The sequence below is a fragment of the Gopherus flavomarginatus genome, chromosome 1 (genome assembly GCF_025201925.1).
Source record: "Gopherus flavomarginatus isolate rGopFla2 chromosome 1, rGopFla2.mat.asm, whole genome shotgun sequence".
Taxonomy (NCBI): domain Eukaryota; kingdom Metazoa; phylum Chordata; order Testudines; family Testudinidae; genus Gopherus; species Gopherus flavomarginatus.
Genome location: NC_066617.1, coordinates 178,581 through 200,345, shown reverse-complemented (window position 1 = coordinate 200,345; position 21,765 = coordinate 178,581). Strand labels below are relative to the sequence as shown.

The window sequence follows — 21,765 nt, the reverse complement described above, 5'->3', positions numbered from 1 at the left end:
TCCAGATCATTTATGAATAAGTTGAATAGGATTGATCCTAGGACTGACCCTTGGGGAACACCACTAGTTACTCCTCTCCATCCTGAAAATTTACCATTTATTCCTACCCTTTGTTTCCTGTCTTTTAACCAGTTCTCAATCCATGAAAGGATCTTCCCTCTTATCCCATTACAACTTAATTTACGTAAGACCCTTTGGTGAGAGACCTTGTCAAAGGCTTTCTGGCAGTGCCCACTGAAAGTACCCACTGAAAGGGTCACCTGGGGTCCAGGAATGACACGGGCCAGCACAAGGCGAGACACCAGCTGATAGAGGGTGCCCTGGAGCTGGATGAATTGATTCCCTGGATGACCAGCGGGGGGCGCCACAGGGGTGAGTCTTGCTCACGGCTACAGGTCTGTTATTACTGGGATCACCTCTGGAGCCCTTTTTACATATTGGCGTTACATTGGCTAATGTCCAGTCATTGGGTATTGAAGCCGATTTAAAGGACAGGTTATAAACCATAGTTAGTAGTTCTGCAATTTCACATTTGAGTTCTTTCAGAATTCTTGGGTGAATGCCATCTGGTCCTGGTGACTTATTACTGTTAAATTTATCAATTAATTCCAAAATCTCCTTTAGTGACACTTCAATCTGTGACAATTCCTCAGATTTGTCACCTACAAAAGCCAGCTCAGGTTTGGGAATCTCCCTAACATCCTCAGCCGTGAAGACTGAAGCAAAGAATCCATATTGTTTCTCCGCAATGACTTTATCATCTTTAAGTGCTTCTTTGGTATCTCGATTATCCAGGGGCCGCAGTGGTTGTTTAGCAGGCTTCCTGCTTCTGGTATACTTAAAAAACATTTTATTACCTTTTGAGTTTTTGGCTAGTCATTCTTCAAACTCCTTTTTGACTTTTCTTATTACATTTCTCCACTTAATTTGGCAGTGTTTGTGCTCCTTTCTATTTACCTCACTAGGATTTGACTTCCACTTTATAAAAGATGCCTTTTTATCTCTCACTGCTTCTTTTACATGGTTGTTAAGCCACAGTGGCTCTTTTTTAAGAACATAAGAATGGCCGTACCGGGTCAGACCAAAGATCCATCTAGCCCAGTATCTGTCTACCGACAGTAGCCAATGCCAGGTGCCCCAGAGGGAGTGAACCTAACAGGCAATGATCAAGTGATCTCTCTCCTGCCATCCATCTCTATCCTCTGACGAACAGAGGCTAGGGACACCATTCTTTACCCATCCTGGTTAATAGCCATATATGGACATTTTTTAGTTCTTTTACTGTATTTCTTAATTTGGGGGTATACCTTTAAGTTGGGCCTCTTTTATGGTGTCTTTTAAAAGCACTCATGCAGCTTGCAGGGATTTCACTCTAGTCACTGTACCTTTTAATTTCTGTTTAACTAAACTCCTCATTTTTGCATAGTTCCCCTTTCTGAAATTAAATTAAATCTTACACTCTAAAACAGCGGTGGGCAAACTATGGCCTGCAGGCCACATCCAGCCTGCGGGACTGTCCTGCCCGGCCCCTGAGCTCCCGGCCTGGGAGGCTATCCTCCTCTCCCTCCCCTGCTCTCCCCCCTTCCCTGCAGAATGAGGCAGGGATCCTGGGGGGGAGGGCGTCAGGAATGAGGGGGGGGGTTGGATGGGGTAGTAGGGGGCAGTCAGGGGACAGGGAGAAGGGGTCCCAGAAGGGCCATCAGGAATGAGAGGAGGGGTTGGATGGGGCAGCGGGGGTCCAGGGGCAGTAAGGGACAGGGAGCGGGGTGTGTGTGGATGGGGCAGGGGTCCCAGAAGGGCCATCAGGGAACAGGGGGGATTGGATGGGGCAGGAGTCCTGGGGGGGAAAGCAGATAGGAGGTAGGTGGGGGCCAGGCCATGCCACAACTCCCTCCCCTAACCGGCCCTCCATACAATTTACAAACCCCTTTGTGGCCCTCAGGCCAAAAAGTTTGCCCACCCCTGCTGTAAAACAAGGGAGACAAGATGGCTACAGACAGACAGGGAGTACAAGTAAACAATGCGACAACACTGCTCAGTATGATGGGGAGGGTAGGAAAGGTTGGAGGAGGGATCTGAAGGTGGATAATGTGGGAGCTTTCCAGATGATTATGAGAAGTGCCCCCAAGCACGTGGGGCTGCATGAGAGCAAGCACAAAGTTGGTTGTTTGAAAATATAACAAGTGGATGATGGAGGCTGACATCATGGGCTGATCAGAGGGAAGCAGTAACTGCCTGCTAAGCAAATGAGAGCTGACAGGCAGCATGCAAATTGACTGTGAAGGGCCATGAAAGTGAGACAAGCAACTGATGTTTATGCAGTAGAGAAGGGGGAACCAAGAGGGATTGAAAGAGAGGGATGACATGGTCAAAGCAAAGGGCTAGGGTTATGCTGTCTTCCCCAGCTCATTATCATTCAGAATGGTGCTGCAAAGATCATTTTCTGAGCCACAGCTATAGTGGAATGTGAGCTGAATGAAGCAGGCTAGGGACACACAGCGAAATAATGCATGATCCACGGGGAAACTGTCTGGGAAGAAAAACATATGCCCTGCGTTATTCTTGGAATACATTTTACAATACTGTTAGTTCTGTCCAAATAATGAGTGAGAGTCCTTCCGGCATCCAGTGTACAGAGTACAGATAAAGTACACATCTCTGATGTGGTCTTCACTTATTCTGAGTTACACCCCCTCCATTTCTATATTTATGATAACATCATTAGTTGGCTGATCACATGTTAATTTTTGTGAGAAGACTGAAGCAAAGTAGGCATTGAGAAGCTTGGCCTTATCTTCCGTTACCAGCTCACCTTCTCCACTGAGCAGCAAATCCATACCATCCTCGAGCTTTCTTTTTTGTCTGACATTTTAAGAATGCCTTCTGGTTGTCTCTAATAATTCTTGCCAGCTGTAACTTATTCTTTGCCTTGGCTCTCCTGATTTTGTCCCTACATGCTTGTGCTATTCCTATGCATACTTTGGAGACAAATCTCTCTCTCTGTATGTATCCCTTTTGGCAGGGCCGGCTCTAGTCATTTCGCTGCCCCAAGCACGGGGGCATGTCATGGGAGGCGCTCTGCCGCTCGCTGGTCCCGCGGCTCCGGTGGACCTCCTGCAGGAGTGCCTGCGGATGCTCCACCGGAGCCGCGGGACCAGCGGACCCTCCGCAGGGATGCCTGCGGGAGGTCCACCAGAGCCACGGGACCAGAGGACCCGTATTGGAATAAAGGACAGTTACCTGTTCCGTAGCTGGCATTTTTCGAGATGTGATGCTCACGTCTATTTCACAGTAGGTGTGCGTGCTCGCCACGTGCACCTGTGCCGGAAGTTTTTCCCTTAGCAGTACCCATAGGGGAAGCGCTGCTGCGACCCTTGGAGTGGCACCTCTATAGTGCACTATAAGGGGAGCCGTGGGTTCCCCCCACCCTCAGTTCCTTCTTGCCAGACAACTCCGACAGATAGGAAGGAGGGTGGGACGTGGAACACACATCTCGGAGAACGCCAGTTACGGAACAAGTAACTGTCCTTTCTTCTTCGAGCGATTGCTCCTGTGTATTCCATAGTAGGTGACTCCAAGCTATACCTGATGGAGGTGGGTAGTAATTCACAGATTCCCTGGCTGAAGCACAGCCCTACCGAAACCAGCGTCATCCCTGGCTTGTGAGACAACTGCGTAGTGTGAGGTGAACGTGTGCACTGAGGACCAGGTAGCGGCTCTACAGGTGTCCTGGATAGAGATGTGGGCCACAAAGGCAGCCTGGGCCTGGGCCCTTGTCAAGTGAGCCCTTACGATAGGTGGTGCGGGAACCCCTGCTAAGTTGTAGCATGTCCGGATGCACGATGTGATCGACCGGGAAAGCCTCTGGGTGGAAACTGGTTGGTCCCTGATGCGCTCAGCTCAAGCAACAAAGAATTGCTAAGATCTGTGGAATGGCTTAGTCAGATCCAGATAAAAAGCCAGTGCCCAGCGCACAGCGAGCATATGGAGGCGGCGCTCCTCGCTAGAGACATGAGGTTTGGGGCAGAGGACAGGCAGGAAGATGTCCTGGCCCATGTGAAAAGCGGAGACCACCTTAGGGAGGAATGCAGGGTGTGGGCAGAGCTGCACCTTGTCCTTGTGAAAGACCATGTGTGTTTGGGGTGAGGGTGTCACAGGTCAGGGCCCTGAGCTCCGAAACCCACCGGGCTGACGTGATAGCCACGAGGAAGGCTACCTTCCCTGAAAGGTGAGACCATAAGCATGTGGCTAGGGGCTCAAACGGGGGCCTGGTGAGGTGGGATAGTACCAAATTTACATCCCACTGAGGAACAGGGGGCCTAGCGTATGGAAAAGATTGGTCTAGTCCTTTGAGGAAATGCCCAGTCATGCCTAAGGCTTTTCCTTGGGCGGGACATAAAGCCTGAGGGTTTGAAGGGTTATACATGAGTCCTTCATGTCATGAAGTTTCACTTGTGTTTGATGGCAAGGACCTGTTCGCAGAACAAAGAGAAGATCCTGCATCACAGACTGAGCTTCCATGGAGAGCCCGGACAGCAGTAGCCATGACGCCCTGCGCATGGACACCGCCGAGGCCATGGACCGAGCAGCCGTGTCAGCTGCATCCGATGCTGTCTGCAGAGCAGCCTTCACAGCAGAGGCACCCTCCTCTATGAGTGCCTTGAATTCTTTCCTTTCACTTTCCAGAAGGGAGGGTTTGAATTTAGGCAGTGACCCCCACAGGTTAAACTCATAACGGCTGAGGAGGGCTTGGTGGTTGGCCACTCAGAGCTGGAAACTAGACAATGAATAAAGTTTCCTACCAAATGAGTCCAGTCTTCTAAAGTCCTTATTCTTGGGTGTGGGTCCTGGCTGACGCTGTCTCTCCCGATGATTTACAGACTCCACTGCTAGGGAGTTGGGGGCCAGGGGGGTAGAGAGATACTCGTGCCCTTTTGTGGGCACAAAATATTTACGCTCTACATTCTTCGATATTGGCGCAAGGGAGGCCGGCGTTTGCCAGAGGGCATTGGAAACGTTAGCCACCCCTTCGTGCAGGGGCAGGGCCACTCTGTCCAGTGCCAAAAGTGAGTCTGAGGATCCCTCCATCTCCTCAGCTTGCAGATGGAGGCTCGACGCTACTCACTTCAGTAGCGCTTGGTGAGCCCTGAAGTCCTCCTGTGGTACGGAGGGGGGTGGGGCCGCAACCTTGTCATCCAGTGAGGGGAGGAGGCTGGTACGGAGCTCTGCACGTTGGTTGGCACCGCGGGATCTTCCCCTTGGTCAGATTCCGTGTGCGGTGCCAAGGATCCATGACCCGCTGATCTATCCCCTGGAGGCCTGGATAGTGAGGTGGAGGGAGCCTCCAAAGCCCCTGTTACCGAACGAGTCCCTGGCTGGGCATGCGCAGGGGACCAGGGGGTCCACTGGCACCACTGGCCCTGCCATAGGGACCCCTGCCATTGACTATGCTGCAGCACCAGCAGCACCAGCTGGTCAGGCTGTCTGGGCTGAGACATAGGGGTCCTCGTGTGGGTGGAGGTCGGGGTAACCAATGACTAGTCAGTACCATGGGAGCGGTATGATCGATGGTGCTGAGAATGATGTCTGCCACAGGACCAGGACTCCGCCATTGAGGAATGGTGCTGTCTCGAGCTACTACTTCTTGAGATGCTACAATGCTGAGATCCACAACGGCGCAGAGATGGTGACCCCTGCCGGAAGTCATGGACGCAGTGACTCAAGGAGAGCGAGCTGGAGTGCGAATGGCGACGGAGCCCGTGTCGGGAGAATCTATGTTAGCTCCGATGAGAAGGGGAGCACCTACGGTGCCTATGCCTGGCTCATTGATACTCTCTGCTCAGTGTGGAATGGTGCCCGGAACTCTGATCCGATGGCACCAACCAACCTGGTGGGTGACGAAAGTGGAGGCTGGAGACTGTGTCCTGACAGGGTGCTGAGTGGCGAGTGTGCCCTAGAGCAGTCCCCTGACTGGGATCTGTGCTGGGTCGGAGTCGACTGTCTAGAGCCAAGCGGCGGTTTATGTCTAGAGCGGGGCCTAGGTGCCGGTGGTGCCCTGGGTACCTGTAGAGTCATAATGTCTCGGGCTGCCTGCATGGCCTCTGGCGTTGAAGGCACCCAGACATCCGGAGAGGCTTGAGTCGATGCCACCGGGCTGTTCCGCTCGACACGAGTTAGAGCTCTGGAGCCTGGTTTGTGGAGGGGACTGGGGCTGCCCGACGCAGGTCTAGCCTCTCCCTGCTTTCTCTCAACACCATTGAGACGATGGGGCCTTTCTCTGTTTCTTAGACAGAGAGCGGTGCTGGCCACTAGAAGGTGCCGGGGGATCACTGTGCACCGAAGACGAGGTGCCTGGTGCCAAATCTGCTCGGCGCACCGGGGTTGGGGCCAGTGCCGACTCCATGAGAAGAGCCCAAAGTCTAATGTCTCTTTTTTAGTTCTAGGTTTAAAGGACCTGCAGACCTTACAGTGGTCACTAAAATGAGATTCACCCAAGCAGCAGAGACAGTCGGTGTGCGGGTCACTTGTGGACATCAAACACCTGCAAGAGTTGCATAATTTAAACCCTGGGGCCTGGGGCATGCCCCGGCCAGAATGCTAACTAACTGAACTGAAACTTGTTGAACTAACAAACAAGTACCACTAAGACGAATGACAAGTTCTGGGACGAGCAGCAGCGAAGCTGGAGCAGTAGTTCCAACGCACCCTCACTGGGGGCAAGAAGGAACTGAGGGTGGGCGGGAGTGCACAGCTCCCCTTATAGTGCACTATAGAGGTGCCACTCCAGGGGTCGCAGCAGTGCTTCCCCTATGGGTACTGCTAAGGGAAAATCTTCTGGCACCGGTGCACATGGCGAACATGCACAGCTATTGTGGAATACACATGATCAAGCACTTGAAGAACTTGATGTTCAGCCTCTAGCATTACATCTTTTAGGAACTGTCAGCACCCTTTGACTCTTTGTCTTCCCAACTGGCCTCTCCTTGGGACCTTGCCTATTATTTCTCTGAGTTGTTGAAATCTGCATTTCTGAAGTCCACTGTCTTTGTTCTGCTTTTCTCATGTCCTCTTTTCCTTAGGATTTTGAATTCTATCAGACCATGATCACTTCCATCCAAGCTCCTGCCCACCTTCAGGATCGCAACTAATTCATCCCTGTTGGTCAAAACCAGATCCAAAATGGATGACCCCTAGTTGTTTCCTCAACTTTCTGATTCAGAAAGTTGTCCACTACACATGCTAAGAACTTGCAGGACATATTATATTTTGCTGTATTAGTCTTCCAACAGATAATCAGGCAAGTTAAAATCCCCCATTAATACTAGCTCATGTGTGTTGGCTAATCTTGTTACCTGCTTGTAGAATGCCTCATCCACTTCCTCTTCTTGATTTGGCGGTCCTATAATAGATCCTGACCATAACAGCACTACTATTCTTTTTCCTTTTAGCCTCAACCAGATACTCTCAGTAGGCCTGCCACTCACTTTCTCTTGGACCTTGGAGGAAGTGTTTACATCCTTGACGTACAGTGCAATGCTGCTTCTTTTTTTCCCCATATCTATTGTTCCAGACCAAGCTATATACTTCATGGAAGCTATGTGGCTTAACAGGGTCTCGCACCCACCTGCCTTAAGTAGCCAATCATCCAAATAAGAGTAAATGAAAATACCCTACTTCCTCAGATATGCCACTACAAAGAGATGCACTTTGTAAAACACTTTGGGTGCCATGGAATGGCCAAATGGCAGCACTTTGTACTGGAAATGGTGCCCAGCTCCCATGAAACAGCAGTAAATTTGATGTTGTTGAGGAATTGCGATATGGAAATAAGCATCCTTTAGATCGAAAGTTACAAACTAGCCCATAATCAATATTAAGGGGATTATTGATGCCAGGATTATCATACAGAACTGGAATTTCCAGGTGTACTTCAGGCTAGCAGGAACATATCTGACCGCTCCTCTCAGAAGCAACTTCTCCACTTCTGTTAAGATTCACCTCAGAGTAGTCCCTGAAGGAAGACAGGTGGGGGGACTTGGAGGGAGGCAGTATTTTGAATTGAATGATGTAGTCCTGTTCCACTAAGACCCATTGATCTGATGTGATCTGCCTTCAGTTGTCAATGACCTAGCCTGTCCCCAAAGGATGTTTTTTGGTTGATTCTAGACTCTCAGGTGCCTTGTCCAAACTGAGGCTTGGTGTTCCAGGAAGAGAATACTGATGAGGAAACAGATTATTTGGGTTTGGTGCCTTGATGAAAGATGGCTTCTTGTGATGACTGTGAAGTTGCAGGTTGCTGGAATTGCTGGGCGCTTTAACTTGAAGAAAAATAGGGTGCTGAAGGATTCGGTTAGTATTGCCTTTGGTATCAGGAGGAGTGGATGGAATCAACTGGAGAATGCTGTTGATCTTGTGTCCTTCAGCTTTTCCAATACATCATCAGTCCTTTCACTGACAAGACTTTCCTCTTCCAAGGGGAGGTTCTCCAGATGCCTTCTAGTGTCCATGGCCAGAGAAGAGGATCAAAGCCATCCATGCCTCCTGACAGTCACAGCTGAAGCCAACTCCCTGGCAGCAGAGTCTGAGGCATTGAAGAAGCCCTAAGGGACTGCTTGGCTACATTCTGAGCCTCCATTAAGATGAAGTTTGGCAATCTTCTCCTATAGTCAGCTAAATCTTGGAGAAACGTCTTGTTTTCCCACAGATGGTGTTGATAATGGGTCATGACTAAGGCTACAATTTAATCATGGGTCTTTTTAGTAAAACTCATGGACAGGTCACAGGCAAGACACACAAAAAATTACAGCCTGTGACTTGTCTATGACTTTTAATAAAAAGACCTCTGATTGAATCTTAGAGAGGGAGGCACTGCTGTGGGGGAGTCTTCGGGGTGGCCCACTGTGGGCAGGGTACAGGGGTCCAGCAGCTGCTGGAGGAGGAGCCTTGGAGGGGACCCCCTCAGAAGGACCAGTGGTGGCATCGGCTGCCCTGGGACTGCAGCTGGGAGCCAACAAGCTACGGCAGCTCCAGCCGCCCCCGGGACCACTGCTCAGGTGGTCTCCAGGGCCAGCTGCATCAGTTGCTGCTCAGGCAGTCCTCGGGGCTGCCAGAGCAGTGGCTGGTGTGGCTGGCCCCAGAGCTGCCTGAGCAGCTGACTCCGGGGTGGCCACACTGGCCCCTGCAGAAGTCATAGAGGTTGCAGGAAGTCATGGAATCCATGACCTCTGTGAAAAACACGGAGCCCTAGGTCTGACTGCCTGGAAATTTGCCAACTGGCTCTTGAAAGATGATGATGGAAGACCTTTTTCCTCAATGAGTCTGTGACACATGGCCAGAAAGGGTTAAACATCCTGAAAAATAAATAACCCTCAAAAGAGATGTGGAGGGATATTTGTGTATTTACATATCTATGAGTAGGGTCGACAATGTAATCAACAGTCCCTCTCTGTGCTGTATTCTAATAGTTCAGGGATCAAAAGAACAACTTAGCATTTAAATGAATTGTAAAAACAGGATGTCTCGGTATTCATCTCTTTGAAATGTACTGCGAATAGTGGAGGAACAAGCAAATTGCCTTATGTTAATTCTATAGCTAAGTACCGGTGAGGGACCTCCTTCAAAGTCATCCTAATTACCTTTTGTTCCCAGAGGAACTCCCAACTTGTCAAAGAGGACATGAAATTGTATAAAATATACTTGGGCCCTGATCCTTGTACGGGGAGACTTTGGCAAACCAGTAAAGTGCCTGAAACCACTATGGCTTATTGTTAAAGACAGCCTAGTTAGCAAGCTGTTAAAAGCAAGTCTCAGCTTGACCAAGGCAGGAGGGGAGAGGGGCTTAGGGTGCCACTGAAAGGGCAGCTTGACCCCGCGTCCTTCCTGATAAGAATTGTGTTAAAAATCCTGATACATGCATTTAAAAAGAGCAGGCTGCACCCTCAGGAATGCCTATTGGGGTCTCAAGGCTGCAGGCTCTGGAAAGACCCACACCTGGTTAATAGACAGGGGGGACTCGTTTCAGGACTGGCCTCTCCCTCTGGATGCATTTTCTGTTCCCCAGCGGCAGACGGGCTGCCACTGTATCACTTGAAAGCCACACTCAGCTTTGGTAATTATCAAGGGTTGGGGGTGTTTTACTAATTTATTGCGGTCGTGTGTAAGTGCTTGAGACTAAGTAAAGTTTAGCTTTAAGTGAAAGCACTTGTGTTGTCCTGTTTGTGCCAGCCATCTATCGGTTGGACGGCCGTGTCTCCCCTGATTTATTTCCTGACACCTCCTCGCACAGAGTAACGTTACCAAGAGCTTTGGGTTGAAAGAACCCCGAATAACAATCCTGTCATCTCATACCTGCTTAGGCTTCATCGGGGGAAGTTTGAGTCACAAGACTGAGGTCCCAGTTATGTTGGTACACCCTGATTATAATATTTGGACATTGGACTATAACCTATGAACGATTCCTAAAAGAATGCTTTGCAACTACAAAGCTCATCATCTCTGCTATGAATCTGAATCTTAAAAATTGAACTCATCTCTGTATTTATATTGATTTTTTAACCATACTCCCTCTCTCTCATTTTTTAATAAATTTTAGTTTAGTTGATAAGAATTGGCTGTAGGATGTATTTGGACAAGATCTGGAATATTCAATAACCTGGGAGGTAATGTGTCCAATCCTCTGGGATTGGTAGAACTTTTTCTTTTATATGATGAAATAAGATGTTCAGAAATCATCATATTTGACTTAGGTACCTGGATGGAGGCCTGAGGCTGGATCACTTTAAGGGAACTCTGTTGTTTGGACTTCTGAGGATCCAGTAAGGTAATAAAGAAGCGTTTTTATGCTGGCTTGGTGAATCTAAATATTGGAATATCCACCAGCTTTATGGAGATTGCCTCATTCTTTGCAAGTCACCCTAATTGAGTGACCATAGCTGACCTCCTCTGGGGCCCAGTCACAGAGTCACTCTTCTTTCCCTCTTTATCACTTAGTATGGAGTGTAATTGGCATGACCTTGCTCTGTTGCTGTCAGCAGCCACTACCAGTGAGTTGGGCACAGAGTCGGCATGAAAGTATGAGAGGGAAGCTGGCAGAGCATGTCAGCTTTCCTGGAGACGGGCTCGCAAGTGACACTGGACCACAAAGATTTGGCCAGTTGCAACAACCCATCCGGGACAGGAAGTGATATTTTACTCTTGGCAGTGGCATCAATTATGTCAAATACTGGGTGGGAAGTCTCTTCCACTGGTACCATTAGGAGAGTCAAGGTGGCTACCATGTAATCCACCACATCTTGAAACTACATATGCCCATGGGGCTGCATAATTCTGCCAAAACTCAGATAGCAAGAAACAGTAAAGACAGCAGACAGAACTGTTCTCAAAATTATAACTCCTGTCCCTCACAGCCACTGTAGGATCTGTGCATCTGAGGGAGGTGAGGAAGAGGCTAGTGCAAGATCCATGGGACACTCATCAATATGAGGAAACAGAGAGGGATTTCCCATTGCACCAGGGATAAAGCATAATGAGAGTGGCCACTGTCTTGTGTTGGTCCCACAGTAGGTCATGATCATGACCTGCAGCTCTGGAACCTCAGAGGTCAGCTCCTATAGCAACACTCACACCAAAACACCACTCGGCTTCACTCTGAAAAATAACATTTATTGTACACAGGAGCATGTGCCCCAGGAAGCTGTAGGTAAGAGATTCAGTCACTGAATTTCACAGAATCAAAGGGGGAATCCTGCAGGGCATGCTCTCTACAAATATTCATGAGGGAGTACAGGTATATGGCTTCAGTGTTCTGGACCTAGCCAGAGGCCCAGTTGCTTTAGGGACAGCAAAGGAACCAGTCCCTGTCTCTTCACAGGCTCAGTTCAGCGGCCCTGGAAACTTGGACTAAGAACAGCGTCAGGAGCATTAACTTTCCTCCATTAAACTGTGTGTGGGGGGAGGGAGGGCATTCTAAAACCAGGAAGGGAGAGGTACATCTTACAAAGTAGACGGCAGCACCAAGCGAGGGCTTATCTGATGGATTCCACCCTCCTTTCTCAACTGGAGCAGTCATTGCTGTGTTCAGAATCCTCATCTCCAGGTACATTAGTATCTGACTATCTGTATGGAGCATCTTCAGGGGCTCTGTAGAGAGCCCTGAACTCTGCCATCTACACAATCAATGGGAACAGGTCCAACTGCACTTAGAGTGTATGCCATAGGGTCCATGCAGTCACCCCAGCAACACCAGTCACAGGCTTCTCCAGAAAGAAGTCTCATGAAGTGGGGGTGGGGGCAGAGGCCTTAGGAATCTTCCCCTCACAACAGGGAGGGGTTTGTCTGTGGGGTTCCTGTAGTCCACGGAGAGCCCAGACCCCTTGGAGCTATACCCTGTAGCACAACCTGTCCAGGTTTAGTCTTTTGAAAAGGAAACAGGGTGCAGGAGCAGGTCTTCTCTTCTCCCCTCCTGTCTTCAGCAAGAGCTGCACAAGCTTTATAATTAGTGCAATGATTAAATTAGAGATAAAAGTTCAAGTCCCCTATTCCCTTTCAATAATTAAATTACTGCCCTTCTCCAGCAGGGGCATAACAGCAAATACTTACAAAAGCCCTTAGATGGAAGGCTCAGCATGTCTGCATGCTGCAATGACTGCCCTTCTCCTGCAGAGAACTCTATTGAGCTGAAACCCCAAAATTGGCCCTATTGAAAAAGTTATAAAACAGACCCTGATTGGTTGTATATAGTATTCTGTAAAAACTCCACAACTTCCCTTTCTTGTTTTTAATCATCACTAGAAGGGCCCAAGTGGGCGGGTTTAAGAGCTGGGGGATGGGGGGGAGGGTGCTTCCTTCCTTTGCTCATGGACTGGTGCAATCTCTGCAATATGATGGTGCTATCTGTGAAAGGGAAGGAACACTGCAGATGGGTAGGGTGAGCCACCTCCTGCAAAGCCAGTGACATGTGGACTAATGAGGGGCAGGTGGCCAATGCCCCTTTCTAGGCTGGTACAGCCATTGACACTAGCTTGAGTGTAAGGATGACGAGATGCAATGGTGCCAGCTAACCTGCTGAAGGCACTGGGGAGCTGCAGCCACATGACAGTATTTTCCCTGAAACCCCCATCACAGATGATTAATAGCTGGAGTGGAGCTCTCGGCAGGTGGAAGCTGCAGATTATATCACTGCCTTCACTCATTCCGAGCCTGGCTCAGAAAAGATGACTGGGTAACACTTCGCAGGGGCGTGTGTGTGAAAGGTTGTCTTCTGGAAACAGACAGACCCTGACCTTCGGCTGCAGCAGCCACCCAGCTGGGCCAGAGCAAGCAGCTCAGGGGCGAGCACTGGAGACTGATGGGCTCAGTTGCCCCCCAGAGCTAGCTAGGTGAGTGGGCAACTGGTGCAGGGCACTGGTGACCCGACTGGCGCAGGAATGGGGTAAAGGTCTGATGCTCTGTGAGAGACTGTTGGCCCTGCTCACAGGTGGCCTGTAAAGCACAGGAAAAGTAGGATGTGCAGCATGAACAAATACACAGTCACCAGCAGTGGTAGGCGGGTCCGGGAACAGAAGAGAGAGTGCAGCTGTCGCCACAAACCAGAGTTGCTCCGAGTCTGAGGGGAAGAGTAAAGGAGAAACCAGTTAGTGCCAGTAAATGCTGAGCCCAGCCACCTGCGCCCAAAGCCCCACAGTACATGGGAGACCAGTCCAACAAAGCACAGACATAGAGCTCCTCCAGGAGCATGCACTCGTCTAACCAGCATTCACAGGTTTCCACCCATGTGATTCCAGCTTCAGGGTCTGATTGTCTATGGAGCTGTAGGGTCAATTCGCCATTTAACTACAGGGCCGTCTCCGCACCACCAAGACAGAACTCTGAAGGGCTCCTATCCCACCTAATCCACCTCCTCTCCCATCTCATAAGCTCCACCATCCCACCAGGGTAGGAATCACACTGCAAGGGAGACCTTAAAGGCAAAACTGCAAAGCAAGAGTGAAATAGTGTCCCACATATTCCTGTTCTGCTAACCAGCACTCTCTTCAGGCTAGCATGGGGCTTAGCAAACACCTCCCCGCAAACCCAGAGCCTGCTCAAAGAAGGGCTGAGTGGCAGAGTGTACAACACATTCCCTAACATCTGTGCCTATAGGCAAGTCTACACTACAAAATTAAGTTGACCTAAATTATATTACTGCACAGCAGGGCTGGGCAAACTACAGCCCGAGGGCTGCATCTGGCCCTCCAGACGTTTTAATCTATCCCTCGAGCTCCCACCGGGGAGCAGGGTCGGGGGCTTGCCCCGCTCCGCATGGCTCCTGGAAGCAACGGCATGGCCCTCCTCCAGCTCCTATGTGTAGGGGCAGTCAGGGGGCTCTGCACGCTGCCCCCGCCCCAAGCATGGCCCCCATAGCTCCCATTGGCTGGGAACCAGGGCGAATGGGAGCTGCAGGGGCAGCGCCTGCGGACAGGGCAGCACGGAGGGCTGCCTAGTCATGCCTCTGTGTAGAAGCTGGAGGGGGGATATGCTGCTGCTTCTGGAAGCTGCTTGAGGTAAGCACGGCCCAGAGCATGCACCCCGACCCCCTCCTACACCCCAACCCCCTGCCATGATCCTCCTCCCACCCTCTGAACCCCTCAAGTCCCAGCCCTGAGCACCTTCCTGCACCCCTAACCCCTTATCCTCAGCCCCACCCCTGAGCCAGAGCCCTCACCACTCCTGCACCCCAACCCCATGAGCATTCATGGCCCGCCATACAATTTCCATACCCTGATGTGGCCCTCAGGCCACATATTTTGTCCTCCCCTGGTGTACAGCCACCGCAAAAGACGGTTACTCACCTTTGTAACTGTTGTTCTTCGAGATGCGTTGCTCACATCCATTCCAGTTAGGTGCGCGCGCCGCGCGTGCACGTTCGTCGGAAACTTTTTACCCTAGCAACTCCAGTGGGCCGGCAGGTCGCCCCCTGGAGTGGCGCCGCCATGGCGCCCAATATATATCCCTGCTGGCCCGCCCGCTCCTCAGTTCCTTCTTGCCGGTGACTCCGACAGTGGGGAAGGAGGGCGGGTGTGGAATGGATGTGAGCAACACATCTCGAAGAACAACAGTTACAAAGGTGAGTAACCGTCTTTTCTTCTTCGAGTGATTGCTCACATCCATTCCAGTTAGGTGAATCCCAAGCCATACCTAGGCGGTGGGGTCGGAGTGAGAAGTCGCGGCATGGAGCACTGCAGTTCCGAAGGCCGCATCCTCTCTTGACTGCTGGACCAGGGCGTAGTGGGAAGCAAAGGTGTGGACCGATGACCAGGTCGCTGCCCGACAGATTTCCTGGATGGGCACACGGGCGAGGAAAGCCAGCGACGACGCCTGCGCCCTGGTAGAATGCGCAGTCACACGGCCCGTAGGGACATGGGCCAAGTCATAGCAGGTCCTGATGCAGGACGTTACCCAAGAGGATAACCTCTGGGAGGAGATAGGAAGCCCTTTCATGCGGTCCGCTACTGCCACGAAAAGCTGGGGGGATTTGCGGAAGGGCTTAGTCCTCTCCACGTAGAACGCGAGAGCCCTACGGACATCAAGCGAGTGGAGCTGCTGCTCCCTGCCTGAGGAGTGAGGTTTTGGGAAAAAAACCGGGAGGAATATCTCTTGGTTGACGTGGAAGGCTGAGACCACCTTGGGGAGAAAAGCAGGGTGTGGTCTCAGCTGCACCTTGTCTTTGTGGAAGACCGTATATGGGGGGTCTACCACAAGAGCCCGGAGTTCCGACACCCGTCTAGCTGAGGTGATAGCTACTAGAAAGGCAGTCTTCCAAGAGAGGTAAAGCAGGGAGCAAGTAGCTAACGGCTCAAAGGGGGGCCCCATGAGCCGGGACAACACCAGGTTAAGATCCCAGGTTGGAGCAGGGGGACGGACGTTAGGGTATAAACGTTCCAGCCCCTTAAGGAATCTAGACACCGTTGGGTGAGAAAAAACAGAGCGACCATCCGCACCAGGGTGAAAGGTGGAGATAGCTGCTAGGTGGACTCGCAACGACGATATGGCCAGACCTTGCCCTTTGAGGGACCAAATGTAGTCTAAGATGTCGGCTACCGAAACTTCCATAGGGCGGAGATTTCTCTCCACGCACCAACAGGAGAAGTGCTTCCATTTGGCCAAATATGTCGCTCTCGTGGACGGCTTCCTGCTGCCCAAGAGCACCTCCCTCACCGGCGTGGAGCAGCGCAGCTCAGAGCCAGTCAGCCACGCAGGAGCCACGCCGCTAGGTGCAGCGACTGCAGGTCCGGGTGACAGAGGGTCCCGTGCTCCTGGGTAATCAGGTCCGGATGAAGGGGCAGGGGAACTGGGTCGGCTATGGTCAGGTCCAGCAGCATGGGGTACCAGTGCTGTCTGGGCCATGCCGGGGCTACCATGATCACGTGAGCCCTGTCCCTGCGCACCTTCAGAAGGACCCTGTGAACCAGAGGGAATGGGGGAAACGCATAGTACAGGTGGGTCGACCACTGGATGAGGAAGGCATCCGCTATCGACCCGGGCTCCCTGCCCTGAAAGGAGCAGAACGCTTGGCACTTCCTGTTCCCCTTGGACGCGAAGAGGTCCACCCGGGGATAACCCCACCTCCGGAAGATGGAGAGGGCGACGTCCGGGCGAAGGGACCACTCGTGTGACAGGAAGGATCTGCTCAATCGATCCGCCAGCGTGTTCCGCACTCCGGGGAGGAAGGAAGCTGTGAGGTGAATGAAGTGGGCTACACAAAAGTCCCAGAGTCGTATCGCCTCGTGGCACAGGGAGGAGGATCTGGTGCCGCCCTGCTTGTTGATATAATACATGGTAGTCGTGTTGTCGGTGAACACCGCGACACAGCGACCCTGAAGCTGATGACAGAACGTTTGACAAGCAAGGCGGACCGCTCTCAACTCCCGCATGTTGATGTGTAGCCCCACCTCCTGTTGGGACCACAGGCCCTGCGTCCTCAGGGTCCCTAGGTGGGCCCCCCAGCCTAGATCCGAGGCATCCGTTGTTAGGGACACCGAGGGCTGAGGTGGGTGGAAAGGGAGACCTGCACATAACACGGACTGGTCTAGCCACCAGCCGAGAGAATCTAATACTCTCTGGGGGATTGTGATTAACATATCTAGCGGCTGTCTTGTCGGCCTGTAATGATTGATGAGCCACAACTGGAGGGGCCTCATGCGGAGCCGAGCGTAATCGGTCACAAAGGTGCAAGCCGCCATGTGGCCTAACAGGGTTAGACATGTTCGCACTGACGTCAAGGGGGCTGTCCGCAGTCGTTGAACGATCGCCGACAAGGCCTGGAATCGCTGCAATGGCAGCAAGGCCCTGCCCACAGTGGCGTCCAGGACGGCCCCGATGAATTCCACCCTCTGTGTGGGAATCAGGGTGGACTTGTCCGTGTTTACCAAGAGGCCCAGAGTGGCGAACATGCCGGTGATCACGCGGACATGGCTGCAGACTTGTTGTTCCGACGTGCCCCGAATCAGCCACTCGTCCAGATAAGGAAACACGTGGATACGATTGCGCCGAAGATGCGCCACAACAACTGCCATGCATTTTGTAAACACCCTCGGGGCCGTGGACAGGCCAAATGGGAGGACTGCAAATTGATAATGAAGAGGCCCCACAACGAAGTGAAGGAAACGTCTGTGGCGTGGCCAAATGGCAATGTGAAAATACGCGTCCTGCATGTCGAGGGCGGCGTACCAGTCTCCCGGATCCAGGGATGGGATAATGGTCCCCAGGGATACCATGCGGAACTTCAACTTCACCAGGTACTTGTTGAGCTCTCGCAGGTCGAGGATAGGCCTGAGGCCCCCCTTGGCCTTGGGGATCAGAAAGTAGCGGGAATAAAACCCCTTGCCTTTCTCGTTCTCCGGCACCGCCTCTATAGCTCCTTTGCTGAGGAGCGTCTGCACCTCCTGTCGAAGGAATTGCTCGTGAGAGGGGTCCCTGAAGAGGGACGAGGAAGGGGGGCGGGAAGGAGGAAATGAAACAAACTGCAGGCGGTATCCCGTCTGCACCGTGCTTAAGACCCAGCGGTCCGATGTTATTAGGGACCACGCCGGGAGGAAAAACGAAAGGCGGTTGGAAAACGGGGGGGAAGGATCCATTGGGGAAACTGTTACTGCGCCCTCGGGCGCACCTTCAAAATGAAGGCTTAGGTCCAGGCGGGGGCTTAGAGGAGCCTTGGTTCTGCCCCCCTTGGTTCCCCGAATGCCTGCGCCTTCCGTTCCTGCCGCGGCGCCTGTTAAGGTCCTGCCGCTGGCGGAACTGGGAATACGGCCTGCCCTGTTGTTGCTGCTGTGGCCGGAAGGGTCTGCGTTGCGTCACGGGTGTGTGCATCCCGAGGGACCGCATGATGACTCGGTTATCTTTCAGACTCTTGAGTCTGGGGTCTGTCTTTTCAGAGAACAAGCCCTGGCCTTCGAAAGGAAGGTCCTGTATAGTATGCTGGAGCTCCGGCGGAAGGCCGGAAACCTGCAGCCAGGAGATGCGACGCATTGTTACACCCGACGCGAGGGTACGGGCAGCCGAGTCTGCAGCGTCCAAAGAGGCTTGCAAGGACGTGCGTGCGACCTTCTTGCCTTCATCCAAGATGGCCGTAAACTCTTGGCGAGCATCTTGTGGCAGCAGCTCCTTGAATTTGTCTGCTGCCACCCAGGAGTTGAAGGCGTATCTGCTCAGCAGGGCTTGCTGGTTGGAGACCCTGAGCTGCAGCGCCCCAGCCGAGTACACTTTACGGCCGAGGAGGTCCATCCGCCTGGCCTCCCTGGATTTGGGGGCTGGAGCCTCCTGGCCATGACGCTCCTTATCGTTCACTGATTGAACCACCAGGGAACACGGGGTTGGGTGCACATGGAGGTACTCGTAGCCCTTAGAAGGAGCCATGTACTTCCTCTCGACGCCCTTCGCAGTAGGAGGGATGGAGGCCGGAGACTGCCAGATGGTGTTGGCGTTGGCCTGGATGGTTCGTATGAATGGTAGGGCGACCCTGGTGGGAGCATCTGCTGAGAGGATGGTGACAATTGGATCCTCTATCTCCGAGACCTCCTCGGCTTGCAGACTCAGATTTTGAGCTACTCGCCTGAGGAGGTCTTGGTGCGCCCTGAGGTCCAGCGGGGGGGGGGGGGGGGGGCTGTTGGAGGAGGTACCAGCCACCGCTTCATCCGGGGAGGAGGATGAGGAGACCCCCGGCAAGAGAGTGTCCAACGGCGGGTCTCCTTCGGCCCTCGCCTCTGCCTCAGGAGCCAAAGCGGAGTCTTGTTGCTTGGACCCTTCCTCCCCATCCGGGGAGGGAGGGGGGCGAGACAACGAGGCTTCAGGTGCCCTGCGCTCCGCAGTCGCCGGCCTAGCAGGGAGCTGTTGGGGGCCCTGGGCCTGATGGTATGCCCAGGGTGTCCAGAATCCCCATTGTTGCGGGCCTTGGTCCTGCTGTGGCGGATCGCTGAACAGCGCCGCCTGCCGGTCGGTGCCCAGCGCATACCCGCTGTCCGTTTGTGAAGATACGGACGGCTGTCTAGAGGGCCATGGCGGGGCTGACCCTGGATGGTAAGGGTCTGCGCGGGTCGGCACGGACGATCGTCTCGGTGCCGGGGACCGGTGCCGGGAGTCATATCGGTGCCGGGATCGGGACCGGGACCGGGTTCTGTCACGGTGCCGGGATCTGGACCGGTACCGGGCGCCGCTTCGGTGCCGGGATCGGGACCTGCCACCAGCTCGGTGCCGGGAGGTCGACCGGGACCGGGACCTGCCACCAGCTCGGTGCCGGGAGGTCGACCGGTGCGGCGAGTAACGTCGGGATCGGCTCCTGGAATCGCGGTGCCGGTATCGGCGGCTGGAGTCCGACCGCGATCGTCTTGATGTCGACCGGCGCCACGAGTGCGACCGGTACCGCTGAGGGGAGCGGTGCCGGGACTGCGAGCGGCGGCGGGACCTGGATCGTGAACGTGAGTCCCGAGAGGGTGCCGAGATCATAGGCTTGCCTCTGGACACGACCCGCACCGGAGGTACCGGGGGTGGCAGCTGAGTGGGCTCAGTCAGGGCTATGAGGTCCCGAGCCGAGGCGAAGGTCTCCGGTGTGGATGGGACCACTATCTCAACCCCAGATGTCATGGGGGAGCTCGGCGGCACCAGACTCGACGGACCCGCCGGGCCCGGAGTCGACGGTGCCGGCGGCGCCGCGGCCGATGTTGAGGCCGGGCGCTCCAGTCGGGTCTGCCTGGCCGGAGTAATAGACTTCGACGGCCTTGGCTCTGTCCCCGGTGCCGGAGAAGGTCGGTGCCGGGGAGTCTTCTCGGTGCCGGTGTGATCTGGTGCCGGCGCTGAGATCACGGCCTGCGAAGCCGCCGGGTCAAGTGCCGCCTCCATAAGGAGAGTTCGGAGTCTTTGATCCCTCTCCTTCTTTGTCCTTGGCTTAAAAGCCTTGCAGATGCGGCACTTGTCGGATCTGTGCGATTCCCCCAGGCACTTCAGGCACGCGTCGTGGGGATCGCTGGTAGGCATGGGCTTCTTGCAGGCCGCACACTGCTTGAAGCCCGGCGAACCAGGCATGAGCCCGGTGCCGGGTGCCGGGAAGGGCTAAGCCCCCGGCGAAGAACTATTTACAAACTTCTTAACTTAACTACTACTATCTACACTTAATCTAATTAACAACTACAATAGTACTAGAGATAAACGATAGATAACGAGGAGAGCTAGGGACGTGGAGGACAGCAATGCCGCGCTCCACAGTTCCAACGACCGACACGGCGGTAAGAAGGAACTGAGGAGCGGGCGGGCCGGCAGGGATATATATTGGGCGCCATGGCGGCGCCACTCCAGGGGGCGACCTGCCGGCCCACTGGAGTTGCTAGGGTAAAAAGTTTCCGACGAACGTGCACGCGCAGCGCGCGCACCTAACTGGAATGGATGTGAGCAATCACTCGAAGAAGAACAATTGAATTGGTTTCATATGTCCACATTACATTCCCTGTGTCAGCAGTGCGCATCCTCACCAGGACTGCTTGCACTGATTTAACTGCCAGTGTGGTGCATTGTGGGACAGTTTCTGAAAGGCAGCAACAGTTGATGTAAGCAACGCAGTGTCTACACTGACACGACGTACACTTAACTACATCGACTTAAGTGCTACATGTCTCACAGAAGTAGAGTTAAGTTGGTGTAGTGGGCGAGTTACATCGGTGGGAGCTACAGTTTAGTGTAAATGCTTACGGAGTTAGGTCAATGTAAGCTGCCTTACGTTGACCTAACTCTGTACTGTAGACCAGGTCTAAGTTTCAACCCCTTCAGGTGCAGTGTAAGGAAACATAGAATCATAGAAGATTAGGGTTGGAAGAGACCTCAGGAGGTATCTAGTCCAATCCCCCGCTCAAAGCAGGACCAACACCAACGAAATCATCCCAGGCAGGGCTTTGTCAAGCCGGGCCTTAAAAACCTCTAAGGATGAAGATTCCACCATCTCCCTAGGTAACCCATTCCAGCGCTTCACCACCCTCCCAGACCTCCCCCACTGAAACTTGAGACCATTGCTCCTTGTTCTGTCATCTGCCACCACTGAGAATAGCCTAGCTCCATCCTCTTTGGAACCCCCCTTCAGGTAGTTGAGGGCCGCTATCAAATCCCCCCTCACTCTTCTCTTCTGCAGAATAAATAAGCCCAGTTCCCTCCACCTCTCCTCGTAAGTTATGTGTCCCAGCCCCTGATAAATTTTGTTGCCCTCCGCTAGACTCCTTCCAATTTCTCCACATCCTCTGTTTAGTGAGG

At 53.0% G+C, this 21,765-nt stretch overlaps 2 protein-coding genes across 8 annotated transcripts in view; both read right to left on the bottom strand.

The window, feature by feature from the left end:
* The window catches only part of LOC127051204 (uncharacterized), a 185,638-nt gene extending 168,964 nt beyond the window's left edge, over positions 1 to 16,674 (bottom strand). The window contains exon 1 of the mRNA XM_050953222.1: positions 15,175 to 16,674. Within this exon, the coding sequence (XP_050809179.1) occupies positions 15,175 to 16,383 (1,209 nt within the window). The 5' untranslated portion in view covers positions 16,384 to 16,674. The remainder of the gene's footprint in view (positions 1 to 15,174) is intronic.
* Positions 13,414 to 21,765, bottom strand: part of GOLGB1 (golgin B1) — a 154,535-nt gene continuing 146,183 nt past the window's right edge. For all 7 annotated transcript variants that reach the window (XM_050952566.1, XM_050952576.1, XM_050952586.1 and 4 more), the window contains one exon: positions 13,414 to 13,603. In XM_050952566.1, coding sequence (XP_050808523.1) covers positions 13,469 to 13,603 — 135 coding nt within the window. In that variant the 3' untranslated portion in view covers positions 13,414 to 13,468. The remainder of the gene's footprint in view (positions 13,604 to 21,765) is intronic.